Source organism: Carettochelys insculpta, chromosome 8 (assembly GCF_033958435.1).
Source record: "Carettochelys insculpta isolate YL-2023 chromosome 8, ASM3395843v1, whole genome shotgun sequence".
Taxonomy (NCBI): Eukaryota; Metazoa; Chordata; order Testudines; family Carettochelyidae; genus Carettochelys; species Carettochelys insculpta.
In genome coordinates this window covers 35459836-35471985 of record NC_134144.1, presented here as the reverse complement: position 1 = coordinate 35471985, position 12150 = coordinate 35459836, and the positions used below count along the sequence as shown (strand labels likewise).

Genomic DNA, 12150 nt, shown 5'->3' with positions numbered 1-12150 from the left:
GCAATTTTATTGTAATGTGAAAACTGTTAGAATTAAACACTGCCATTTCCTTTTCATTATAGAACAAGCAATCAAGATAATTTGGCTCCAATTACTGCTACCGCTAAAGTGGTTATTGAATTGCTTTTGTCACTCACTGGGTAAGTGTTTATAGTTAGCATAACAAATCAATGTGAGAATGAATCCTTTGCTGCAACCTGTACTAAAATGAGCTCTGTTTTTTAAAAATTAAACAGAGTTGCTAAGCCTTCCCAGGTGTACTTTGGAGGTAATGTCATCGGTGAGAGTGCTATGAAATCTGAAGATGATATTGGAAACATAATAGAATATGAATTCAGAGTGAGTTGATTTAGATTATTAAGAAATCATTGATTGGGTTTTTTTTTTTTCACCCCGTGAAATTTATGTGAATATTTTAAAATCTGGTTAATTTGAAGCTGGCTGTCCTAGCACTCAAATGAACACCATTAACTAACACCCCTTCCATAACACACAACCTGACTGGCCTGTCAAGGCTGGAGTTCTACTCACCTTGAAAATTCAGGGTCTCACTTCCAAAAAGCATCTTCCATTTGTTTATGTGCAAGAGCCTGCACATTCAAGTATCCAGCATTAACATCCATGCCTACAGGTAACAAATATTACGTACACAAAACCATCAAAAGTTGTTTGATGAATCCAAAATGAATGGAATCCTTAGAATTTGTACTTTCCTGAGATTTTTTAAAATACCAGAATAGCTCTTTTTCAACAGGTCTCAGTGCAGATCCGTAACTGTAAAATCTAGTGCATAAGAGAATTTGTGTGTTTTGATTTCCTAATAGGTAACTAACTTGGGTAGACCACTTAAAACACTTGGCACAGCGTCTTTGGACATCCAGTGGCCAAAAGAAATTGACAATGGGAAATGGCTGCTTTATTTGATGAAAATAGACTCAAAAGAATTGGGGAAAATCCCTTGTGAACCTCAAAAAGAAATAAACTCTTTGGGACTTGAGGTATGTTAATTACTTTCAGCTGATAAGCAAGTTCATATAACATAAAGTACAACAGGGGATGTGTTAATAGGATACTGGTGCCTGCCTTGGAATGAGCTTTGTATCTTCACTGACCGGAAGAGTGCATTGCTATCATGTGCTTAATATGTACCCTGCCAGAACTATTAGACAATGGCTCCTTCATTTTACATTTAAAAGCAGAGCCATTTTAAAATCTCATTTGTATTCTAATAAAGCAGTGACCCCTTCCACAATGGAAAAACAGTTCATGGAGGAAGAACAGGAAAACAGAGCAACTACGTAATCCCTTTTTTAATTTTAAATTATTTTTTTAGCTTGCTTAAATTGCTTGAACCTCTTTTTATTTTCCTTTTCCTCTTGAGCTCAGTTGACCTTTTGCCAGCAGCCATTTTCATCTGTGTTTCACTTTCCGCTGAAAACTAAAGCACTAAGATTGCAGCCCCTTTGGCAAAATCCTTCTTTTGTCCTCAGAGGAGAGTCAGGGTTTGTACCTAAGCTAGATTTTTTTCAGAAAGGGACACAAAAGTGCTGCCTAAAAGAGCTGGGAGCCTGAAGATAAGGAACAATATTTGAAGCTGCAAGACTGCTCTCAGCCTGGCTCTCCCTACTCTCCACCATCTTTCACTCTCTCCAATAGCAAGCGTAGAAGAATTGCCCCTCTGCTCCTCAGACTCCAAGTATTGTCAGACTAGGGGAAGTCAGTGAGGAGAGCCATGATCAATGCTTTAAAGAGAACAGCCTCAAGAGCAAAGGGTAGGCAGTAATAAACATCCAACTAGATCTTGTGAGCCATTTGCACACATGCTTGCATTGAATTCTGTGAGGGTTACATGTGACAAAGTGCAGGATTAGGTCCATCTACTTTTTTTTAAGTGGCTATATACCACAATTAAAAGGACCTTTTAATGTTTTCACCATCCCTGTATAAAAGGAGGGTTGATGGATGTTTTGTTTTGTACTTAGAATATACTTCTAAAGTGTATGCAGCAATTTGTCCCCCTTGATATACTTGCAGTCCTGCTCATTTCAAACTGGTTACATGTGTTATGGGTATAAGTGAGATTGGAATTTAACCAAGGGACAGATGTGGGTGCTTTTTTAAAACACATGACCTGAGTTTCAAAACAAACATTAAATTTATGTTTCTGCTAAACAACATGAACTGTCTACGAGTTTTATAAAAATTTTGAGTTTCCCATTGAAACTTAATTAGTAACATACTCAGTGAACAAACTTAATAGGAGCTTATCTGCCTACTCTGAAATATATCCAGAGGAGCCGCTGTGTATTGCTCTTATGAAATTAGAGACACAAGGTGGATGAGGTAATATTGGACTGACATTAGAACAGTGCTTTTCCTTAGGTAATAGGAATAGCACACCCTCACTTGTTGCCATGTCCAAGTGAAACACTTGCTTCACTGCTCTCCATTTTTGTTTACATCAGTGATTCCCAACTTTTTCCAGATGGGGACCCATTTTAACAATTCAGGAAGACTTGGTTGACCCAAGGCAATTCAAAAACGGGAGAGAAGGGGTCAGTGCCGTAACTAGCTAATTTTGCACCTGAGGCAAGAATATAAAATTGTGCCCCCTCACATTTATATATTCATAATAGTTATTTCATAGAAAAGCGGAAATATAATAAAATAACTATTTACTGTAACTGGATATATTTATTTATACATTTATGATAAAAATAACGATACTTTCTATAGTTAATCAGTGTTGTGGTGGTGGAAAGATACTCATCACCAAACTGCTCCCCCCTGCTTAAACCTCACAATCAGGAGCTAGGGGGGGTCACAATCAGGGGCTAGAAGGGGCTAGGGGAGCCAGCTCTGCCCCCCCCGCCAACATCAGACCCAGGCCCCCACCTTACCTGAGTTGGGCAGTGCTCCTCAGGTATGCAGTTCTCTGCCCTTCTGCTGAAATGGTTCTCAATTTAATTGATTGGCTTAACTGCCTGATGGCTGTTAATCCAATTAAGAAGTTGAGAACCACTTCAGGAGTGCGAATGGCTTCTTAACAGCCCAGCTGGTGACCCTTTTGAAATATAATCACAACCTATCTTATGTGGAGGTTGCGTTCTTGCGCAACCCCATGTAAATCAAATTTCACGTAACTTGGGGGATCCAGGAAACTGACCAGCGCTGCTGCACTGGTTAGTTTCCCAGCTCCCCCTGAGTGGTAGGCAGCCTGGAGCCAGGTGCCAGCTCCCCACCACTCAGTCACGTTAGCCTGAGATTCATGAAACTTGAGTGTGTATCTTGAGGTTCTACTGTATTCAGACAGTCTTGCACGTTTCTGTTCTGCTTAGTAATCAATCTATTCCACGTAGTTTGCTTCTCAATATATAATCCTTTGTTTTAAAGGAGTCCCATAGCTCAAGGAGGAAACGTGAAGTTGCAGAGAAACAGACTTATGACAGCCAAAAAATATCTCTTTTTTCAGAAAGAAAATATAAGACCCTGGTAAGCATTTCCACATCAAAACATTTACTCTTCTGCCTCTTTATCTTCTCTTCACTCCAACAGAACCTTTTTTCAGATTAGCAGGGAGAAGGAAGTCATGTTGCTGTTTTGGGTATTTTATTTGACTTTTATAACTTGTTTCTTCTAAATCTTATAAGTATATTGGAATAATTTCCAGCCAGCTGTAAAAGAATAATTGAATGCATCTCCCTAGATATAATTAGCAATGCATCTAGGTAGGCATTTAACTTTCAGAAAAGGACTTGAAAAGGGAGCAAGATAAATAATAACAACACAGTAAAGAAATTGTGCACCGACTGATACCAAATTTTAACAGATAACCAGTTTTGCTATCATTTGAAATTAATACTAGTTTCGCCATTAATTTCAGCAAGCGAAGGACTGGGCTTTCTAAAGGGGCCACACCTTAATTCACTTAGATATACAGCCTCCTGTTTCTTTGCTACAATTATTTTAATGCCTCTTGTAATTTTGTGGTATCTCAGCGTTCTTTTGTCATATGTGACTTTTGAAGTGTGTGCATGTATATTTATTTAAATCACAGGACTGTAATGTGAACACCCGCTGTGTGAGTATAAAATGCCCCCTGCAAGGTTTGGACAGCAAGGCATTGGTTGTATTGCGTTCAAGATTGTGGAACAGCACTTTTTTAGAGGTATAGTCTATTGCTATTCTTGGTGTTTGTGCATTCTCCTCTCTTTTCTCTTTTAACGTATGCATGTTATATTTTGAAACAGGAGTATTCTAAGCTGAACTACCTAGACATTCTTGTTAGGGCGTCAGTCAGTGTTCCTGCTGCGGCTAAAAACATTAAGCTCACAAATGAAGCTGCTCAAGTGAGTTTTCAACATTTCTTTAACATGGGTCATTCATTTTGGAGATGTGCCATTTCTTTGTCTATACATGTTACTACTGGGTGGGGGAGAGGGTAATTCTGCACCACTGTGCAAGTGTAGAATTAATGTCTTCCAGATCTTATTCTTTTCCTTGCAGAATAATTGATTTGTGTGCCCTCCCAGACAGTGGTCCCAACCGAGTATATCAAATTGCATGCACCTCTCAAGGGGTGGGATTTGATATGCCCATGAACTTTATCCTTCTTGCCCATTATCCTGATGCGGGGGATAGGCAGAGCTGGGGTTGCCTTGGCTGATGGCTCTTCCTTGCACCAGGCTCCAGTTGCTAGTCTCAAAGGGTTTGAGGCAGAACTTCCTCCTCCCCAACAAGGGCTGCACGCAGGACTAGGAGTTGATCAGACCCCACCCCCTCAGGAATTTCCCCCAGCTGCAGGAAGCTCCCCACACTTCCTGCCTCCATTGCTCACCAGCCAGGGTGGACAAGGTTACTACAGGGAGCTGCCCCTATCATCTACCCCCTGTATCCAGCCTCCTACTGCATCAAGCCCCACAGGCTGACTGTACAGTGATGGCCTGGAACCTAGGCTGCAGGACCCTGCATGGTGGGATGGTCCCAGAATTCTGGCTCCAGTCCAAGCCCAGAAGTCTCCAGAGTAGTGAAACAGTCCCACTACCTGAACCCCAGATGGCTGGCACAGACCAGCTGTGGGACATACCTTTCCAATGTTCTGTACCTGTCCTGTGTGGAAATATCAATGCCATCTGTTCTGTGGAGCCATACAGACATGCCTTGTAAGCGATCTGTTGGTCAAAAAACATTTTTTGAATCTTTTTTGGTGTTTGCATTGTTACAAGCATACTTGTTTACAGATATGTCAACAAAATGAATTATCAAGATTACTGAAGATGGCAGGGTTATAGTATGTTAGTTTGACAAATAAAATTGGCAGAATTTTAAAATATTGTATAAAATTTCCTCAGGAGTAATGGGAAGCAGCATGGCATTCAACCACATAGTGCAAACACAACCCCTGCCTTGCATTAGGCAGGTTTATTTTTTTAAATTGCGTGCTCTCTCTTGCACACATGCGCGTACGTGATTCTGGTAAATGTTTAATTTAACCCAGTTCTTCCCCATAAACACTCCTCTCAGTGTCCTCTAGTGGTTGTTCTTCTGGTTGTAGGCCCTACATGATTTTGCATTTTCATTGCCATACGGGGATACTTCTTCTCACGAGTACGTCCCTTGGAATCCCTGTTATTCTGAAAAGCCAGGCAGATTCCACTTATGAAAACAAGTAACAAATGCTTCAAGTGGGCATGTAAGAATTGGAGGAGACACTCTGTCCTCCTCAGCAAAGTGACTAGTCTCCCTCACTCAGAAGGCTCAAGGCACTGCTATAGCAGTGAATTTTGTGTAAGAATTAAGAACTGGTTAAATTTTCCGTCCCCTATAGTAAAGACTGTTTATCGCCCTTAGGTACGAGTTACTGTCTTTCCTGCAAAGGCAGTAGCACTCTATACAGGTGTGTCTTGGTGGATCATCTTGGTGGCTGTTCTTGCTGGAATACTGATGCTCGCGCTGTTGGTGTTTTTACTATGGAAGGTGAGTTATTTCACAAATCATTCTTATTTTTCAGGTACAGGACAAATACAAAATAAGGCAGAAAACTAGTTAAGCAGCTCCAAAAATGAATGTTCAAAAGACTGCTTGAGGGCCACTATTTACTTAATCATTAAACAAGTTTCATTTCATGGTACCGTAACAGCGCACTACTGAAAATGAAATAGTTTAAAAATCAAGTTTACTTTTCTGTTTCATGTGTCATCTTGGAAAATGACCAGTGAAATTGTGGTTTTGCTTTGTAGTAAAAAGTAATAGTAATTTTAGTTTCTGAAACATTAGGGCTGAAAACACTGTATGCAAAAGTTGGTATAATACACGTGCTTTTTTATTGTAATTTTGAAAAACTCAATTTGTGAGGATTTGTATTAAAAAAAAAAAATTGGTGTACAATTAATTTTGGGGATATGTTATTTTACAATATAAAAAGTTATTTAACTTGATTGGCATGTGGATTAGCCAGATCTGGTTGAGGCTTTACAGTTTGGACCATTTCAGATTGGCCTGTTTGTTGAAACTGTCAAAATGCATGTAGCACAAATTAGTCTGGAGTCTGGTCTCAAATCAGTAACGCTTCTTTTTTTGGTAAAACAATATTTGGATATATTCTTCTGGTTTGAGAATATTACGAAAAAGATCTTAGGTAATTTTTCACCTCTTAACCAAAACCAAGCCTGTTTAATACCCCAGTTAGAATACATTGGTACTTTATGCACAAAATAGTAGGCTAATAAGCAGACAACTGAAATATGTTGGTTGTAAATGCTGCATTATCTTTAAACCGCTTTTGTCCCCTGAAGTTAATACAAGTTTCAAGATTTGTTCATAAAGACAAGGCCCTTTGGCTGGCACCTAATTCTTTTATTAATGCCGGCAGCAGCCACGCAGCAAAGTTATTTAGAAATAAAACTTCGTGCGCATCTATACGATGCACATACTATTTCTAAATAAATTCTAAATAGTGGGTATGCAATTTTAAATTTTGTAAACCTTATTGCAGGAGAAATAATGCCAATTTTGAAATAGGCTCTGAGACACAGAATAGTACTATTTCCAATAAGCCACAATGGTGTCCAATGAAATGTATTGTTGTGTGTAGCTGTGTGGTTTCAAAATAAGCTATTTCAGAATGACTTATTTTGAAATAATGCTGAGGTATAGATGATGTGTCAGTATCCCAGTTGCAGACCCTATAAGAGTTCTTCCTTACTGACTCACCTTTGTGAGAGGGAAACCAGTAATATGAGCAAGAATCATAGTTTTAATGGAAGAGGACAATTCTTTTATTCCTCCATTCTCTCTCACACTCCAAAATTCCTAGCTAGTACGGAAGCAAATTCCTGGATTTTGGAAGATCCCCCTCAGCACCATCTGGTGTTCTGGCACTTATACTATGACTTCATAAAAGACCTTGAGAAACTTTACTTGAAAATAGTTTCTCTGAACAGCTGCTGCTCTCTGCTGACCAAAAAAGGTTCCCTTTCCCAGAGCTTGTGAGGCCCCCTTCAATTCCTTTATTTGTCCAGTTACGCTTTTCTCTAGTAGGTACATCAGCCACTGTTTCAAAGTAAAAGAACATATAACCCCCCAAAATACAGCTTCTGGTAAATTTGCTAATAATTCACTTGAAGTGCTACTTTCTTTTGACTGTTAATTATATCTGAGAACAGACTAACATTGCACACACATCGGTGTGGGGTTTGTATTAATTAAACAGATTTTAGTACTTCAGTAGGCTTGAGCTATATCTTCTATTGCCAGGATAATTAACTGCTTAATAAGCTTAGACCTTTCTCTAGTAAATGGAATACAAAATGTCAGCCTGTGGAACTCCTTACCAGAGGACGCTGTGAAGGCCAGGACTCTAACAGAGTTTAAAAAAGAGCTCGATAAATATTTGGAGGTTAGGTCCATAGATGGCTATTAGCAAGGGGTAAGGTATGGTGCCTAGCCTTTTTGTTGAAGGCGGGAGATGGATGGCAGGAGACAAATCGCTTAATCATTGTCTTCAGTTCACCTCCTCTGGGGCACCTGGCATTGGCTACTCTTTGCAGACAGGATACTGGGCTACATGGACCTTTGGTCTGACCCAGTATGGCCGTTCTTATGTCTGTCTAACACAAGGGCAACAATTTTTATTTTTAATTTGGTAAAAGAAAAAAACTCTTAGCTATTGTGGGAAGCACAATAGACTCAGGAAGAAGATAACTGACCATTTTAAAAGAAATGAACTGTAAATGACCCTTTTGGGTTCAGCACCAAAAATTAACACTTATTTTGGGACCTAATGTAACCCATTGTATTTCTACCATTTGAGCATTGTAAGAATGTCTTAAAAAGATGATGGTATTCTTTCTCTTAGTGGGTATATTCTTTCTTTGGAGTCAGTCCATAAACTCTTTGTTTTCTATTTATGTCCTGTTGATCTCTATTACTAGTATTAGTTGTTGTCGGTACTTTTGTAATACCATGTTTTAGATATTTTCTCTAGATTGTTCTCTAAACAATTGGCTAAGATTCTGCCAGCTATGGAAATCAACGTGTCCTAGTATTCTGACATAATACTCTTAAACTACAATGTGGTGTAACAAATCCTCTGTGTCCTATAGGAGCATTGGTTGGGGGATTTTTGGGTTCTGCATAGAGGGACAGGATATCTTGGGAAGTAGCTTGTAATACCTTTTGCCATCTTCATCTATATTCACAGTTGAAGGGATGATAAGAATTACTGTCCATTCCATGTGATTGTCTTGTAAATTGGGTTTAAAATGGTTTAATAGGCTGTCACTTTTTTCCTTAAAATACCAATCCATAAAATTGACTAAATACCTTGCTTCCTTGTAGTGTGGCTTCTTCAAGAGAAGTAAGAAAAATCATTACGATGCCACATATCACAAGGCTGAGATCCATACTCAGCCATCTGATAAAGAGAGGCTTACTTCTGATGCATAGTATTGATCTACTTCTGTAATTGGTAATTGATCAGTATTTTTTAATTTCTAGCTGCGGGACATGCTATGGTTGCGGTGGCTAACAATGGGAAGCTTGCTGCATATGTTCCCCTAACTGTTGGGTTTCAAAATATCAATATCTGCTTGCTTACTCTATTTATAATCTTCACTTTTTTCAGTGCATGAGAAGACACACAGGCTCTTACATATTATTTAAAATGTATTTTGTCTATTGTGTGTTTCAACAAAAAAATCCTAATGTCTACAGTGAAATTTTCCACCCTGAAGTAATAACGTTGAATACAAATGCTAGACAATTTTTAGACTCTACTCATGGTAACCACACGAGGTAGAGTTTTAAGATGTAAAATGAAATTTAGCTGGTTTTGTGTTAGCATTTCCTGATTTTTGGATGATACATAAATGGCTTTATTAACCTCTTTTATGCATGCTAAAAGCCTTGTGCTACTCACAATGAAAAGGTGCTTCCTTTATAATTTTAACTGATGACGCTTTAATGTTTCTGGTCATTTCTTAAGAAACACAAAAAATATACTCTTCTGTGATCTAAGCACATGCTTTTTTTTCTTCTGAAGCCTGCCAGAAGTTTTGTGCTTTTTGTAAATTTTCCTAAATGTGGAAATCATAAATGTGGTGTATCTTAACTGATGATTCTTGGGAGCCTAGCTAAATATCTGTCAACACTGCACACAATGAAACGGTAGAGAACAGAGATGAACCAAACCTCCAAGCTGTCCCCAATGTTGAAAAGCTATATATCGGTATACCAGTCTCAGATTTTTCTGCTACCATTTATCATCTTTAAAGTGAATATTGTTTTTTCAGTATTACATGAGTGTTTTACAAATTTACTTAAATTGTTTGGAAGACTAAGGTGTCAATGACAAACTGTTCCATCAGCACTTCTGTTAGTACATTTTAGTGGAGAACACCTCGCACTCTGACTTTACAATCTGGAACCTTTTTTACTAATCAAAATAAAGCACCCTTAGATTAGGAATACCAAGACCTAGTCAAATGCATTACATCACTTGACACTTTGGCCATGTCTGTACTAGCAAGTCCTTCTGGAAAATCAGGCTCTCTTCTGAAATAAGACATGGTGTGTTGATAGACAAAATGCACTCTTTGGATCAGAAATTGAAAGAATGCAGGTCTCCTTCTGGAAGCCGCCTTCCACTTCTGAATAAGGAAGAGCGCCTTTTTCTGAAAGATTCTTTCAGGGAAAAAAAAGCACGTGTATACGCTCCAGGGCCCCTTTTCTCCAAAGAGTGGTCCTCATGGTGCTGGATTTTTTGATTTCTGACCCATTCTTTCGAAAGAGCAGGGGCTGTGTAGATGCTCTTTCAAAATAGCAGATCGCTCTTTCGATCCGCTTTTTTGTATGTAGAGGTGATCTTCTGGAAGAAGTTTATCAAATATTAGCTTAAACAAGACTCACTTGATAAAGATATTTGTAGTTAAATAAACTACTGTCTTCATAATGTTGCTTGGTAAGTCTTTGCATTTGAGCACCTGATCGAGCAATTTCAATTCCTGAGGCTCTAATCTAATGCTTACTGAAGTTAATGGGATTTTTCACAATTGACTTTGATGGGATCTGGTTTATAGCCAGATTTAGGATGACACTGGAAGCATATACTTAGCTTTAAGCATGTATTTAAATGCTTTCTTAAATATGAATTTATTACAATTTCAGTTTAATTGAAACTTTATTCATTCTTCAAGGTCCCTTGAGGTCAGCCACTTAAATTTGGTACTCTCAGCCATCATCTTTTGTGGGCAATCCCCGAGTTTCCCTCCTGACCAGGGGTTACAAAGCTTCAGTTCCCTGCCTACTCTTTGATGGGCTGTGCAAGAGAGACTACCTATACAGGCTAGCAACTTCTTTGCTGTCTCTGCCTGAAGGCTAGGAACAGGGTACTAGTCCGCAGTTCAGTCGTGCACAGCTCTTTCTAAGCAAATACTTATGCTTAAGGTGAAATGTTACAGAGAAGACATTAAAAACAATAAAAGAAGCTATATGGGTGTGACCTCTGGTGATCTTTTCAGCATACAAGTCCTACATCAACCACAACTAGGTTTTCTGTGGTTTACAAATTCATAAAAAGAATGCAGGCTGGACAGTTCAGATGTTTATGCAGTTTGAGCTTTTGAGCTCATCTCCAGGAACAGGTAATCAGCAGAAAGCGAGCCAATCCTCTGTGCATAGTTTCAAAAGGCTGAGTTTTTGTGCCTCTGTGTTTGTGCGTGATATATAAAAATATACAGGTGAATTAACATTCTCTCCCCACCCAGGTATTACCTAGGAAGTAAACTTCACCCGTGTCCCAGAAGTCCAATCATATGGCACATTTTCTACATAGTCCTTTGATCTTCCAGGCTTCACATCAGATTTTTTTTCCCTGACCCACAACAATACATAAACTTTGCATTTAATACAACTTGACTCCAAAGATACTTAATTTGATAGGGATTTTTCAAGGAATTGCCATATCTGCTACAGGGATGCCTTCCTAACTGCGTTTTAATTTTGCACATGCAAAAGGCCTAGTCTGCAGTTACAAAATAGCTTTGAGAAAGTGCATTACGTAATCAAGGCACGTCTATGCCATGAGGCAATATCAACTTAAGGTATGCAACTCCGGCAAGTCAGCATAACTTCAGTCAAGTTGCTGTGGGGTCTCCACTGTGGGGAGGTGATAGGGGAAACTCTTCCCCTTGACTTCCCTCAGTGGTGGATTTAGCAGATCTTTACTACATCCTTGGAGGATCGATATGCTGCAGTGCCGAAGTGCCCATAGTTACATTGAGTTAAACAGCCAGTGTAGATGCAGCTAGGTCAGTGAAATAAATTCTTCCATCAAATTGCCTATTGCTGCTCATGGAGGTGTATTAACTTCAGTGACAAAAGCCTTTCAGTCAGTTCAGTGACTAGCTTACAGCGTGATGGCATCACAGAACTACTCTTGAATAATCCTACAGAAGAAGTCAGAAGGAATTGGGGCACCACGCTGCAGGACTGTCAAACTAAGAGTCACCTTACAAAATTAATGGAAAGGCAGTTTTACTTACACGCTTGAATTGTTGAACTACTGGATTCTACCTCTTGGTTTTAGCTGCAATTTGGAAATATTTCAGATCATCAGTTGTCACAGTTCACCATTGTAGACACTTTTTGGTA

The 12150-nt window shown here is 39.0% G+C and overlaps 1 protein-coding gene and 2 long non-coding RNA genes across 7 annotated transcripts in view; 1 reads left to right on the top strand and 2 right to left on the bottom strand.

The window, feature by feature from the left end:
- The window catches only part of LOC142016631 (uncharacterized), a 505011-nt gene that overhangs the window by 324663 nt on the left and 168198 nt on the right, over positions 1 to 12150 (bottom strand). The gene's annotated exons all lie outside the window — the stretch shown is intronic.
- Positions 1 to 12150, bottom strand: part of LOC142016676 (uncharacterized) — a 34773-nt gene that overhangs the window by 7051 nt on the left and 15572 nt on the right. For both annotated transcript variants that reach the window (XR_012646365.1, XR_012646364.1), the window contains exon 2: positions 5087 to 5171. This is a non-coding gene — a long non-coding RNA (uncharacterized LOC142016676). The remainder of the gene's footprint in view (positions 1 to 5086; positions 5172 to 12150) is intronic.
- Positions 1 to 12150, top strand: part of ITGA6 (integrin subunit alpha 6) — a 57152-nt gene that overhangs the window by 41913 nt on the left and 3089 nt on the right. For 2 of the 3 annotated variants that reach the window (XM_075000796.1, XM_075000798.1), the window contains 7 exons: positions 63 to 140; positions 237 to 339; positions 825 to 998; positions 3394 to 3492; positions 4058 to 4168; positions 4251 to 4349; positions 5851 to 5976. In XM_075000796.1, coding sequence (XP_074856897.1) covers positions 63 to 140; positions 237 to 339; positions 825 to 998; positions 3394 to 3492; positions 4058 to 4168; positions 4251 to 4349; positions 5851 to 5976 — 790 coding nt within the window. Of the gene's footprint in view, positions 1 to 62; positions 141 to 236; positions 340 to 824; positions 999 to 3393; positions 3493 to 4057; positions 4169 to 4250; positions 4350 to 5850; positions 5977 to 8838; positions 8969 to 12150 lie in introns of all 3 variants that reach the window. The other variant, XM_075000797.1, reaches the window with a different exon arrangement.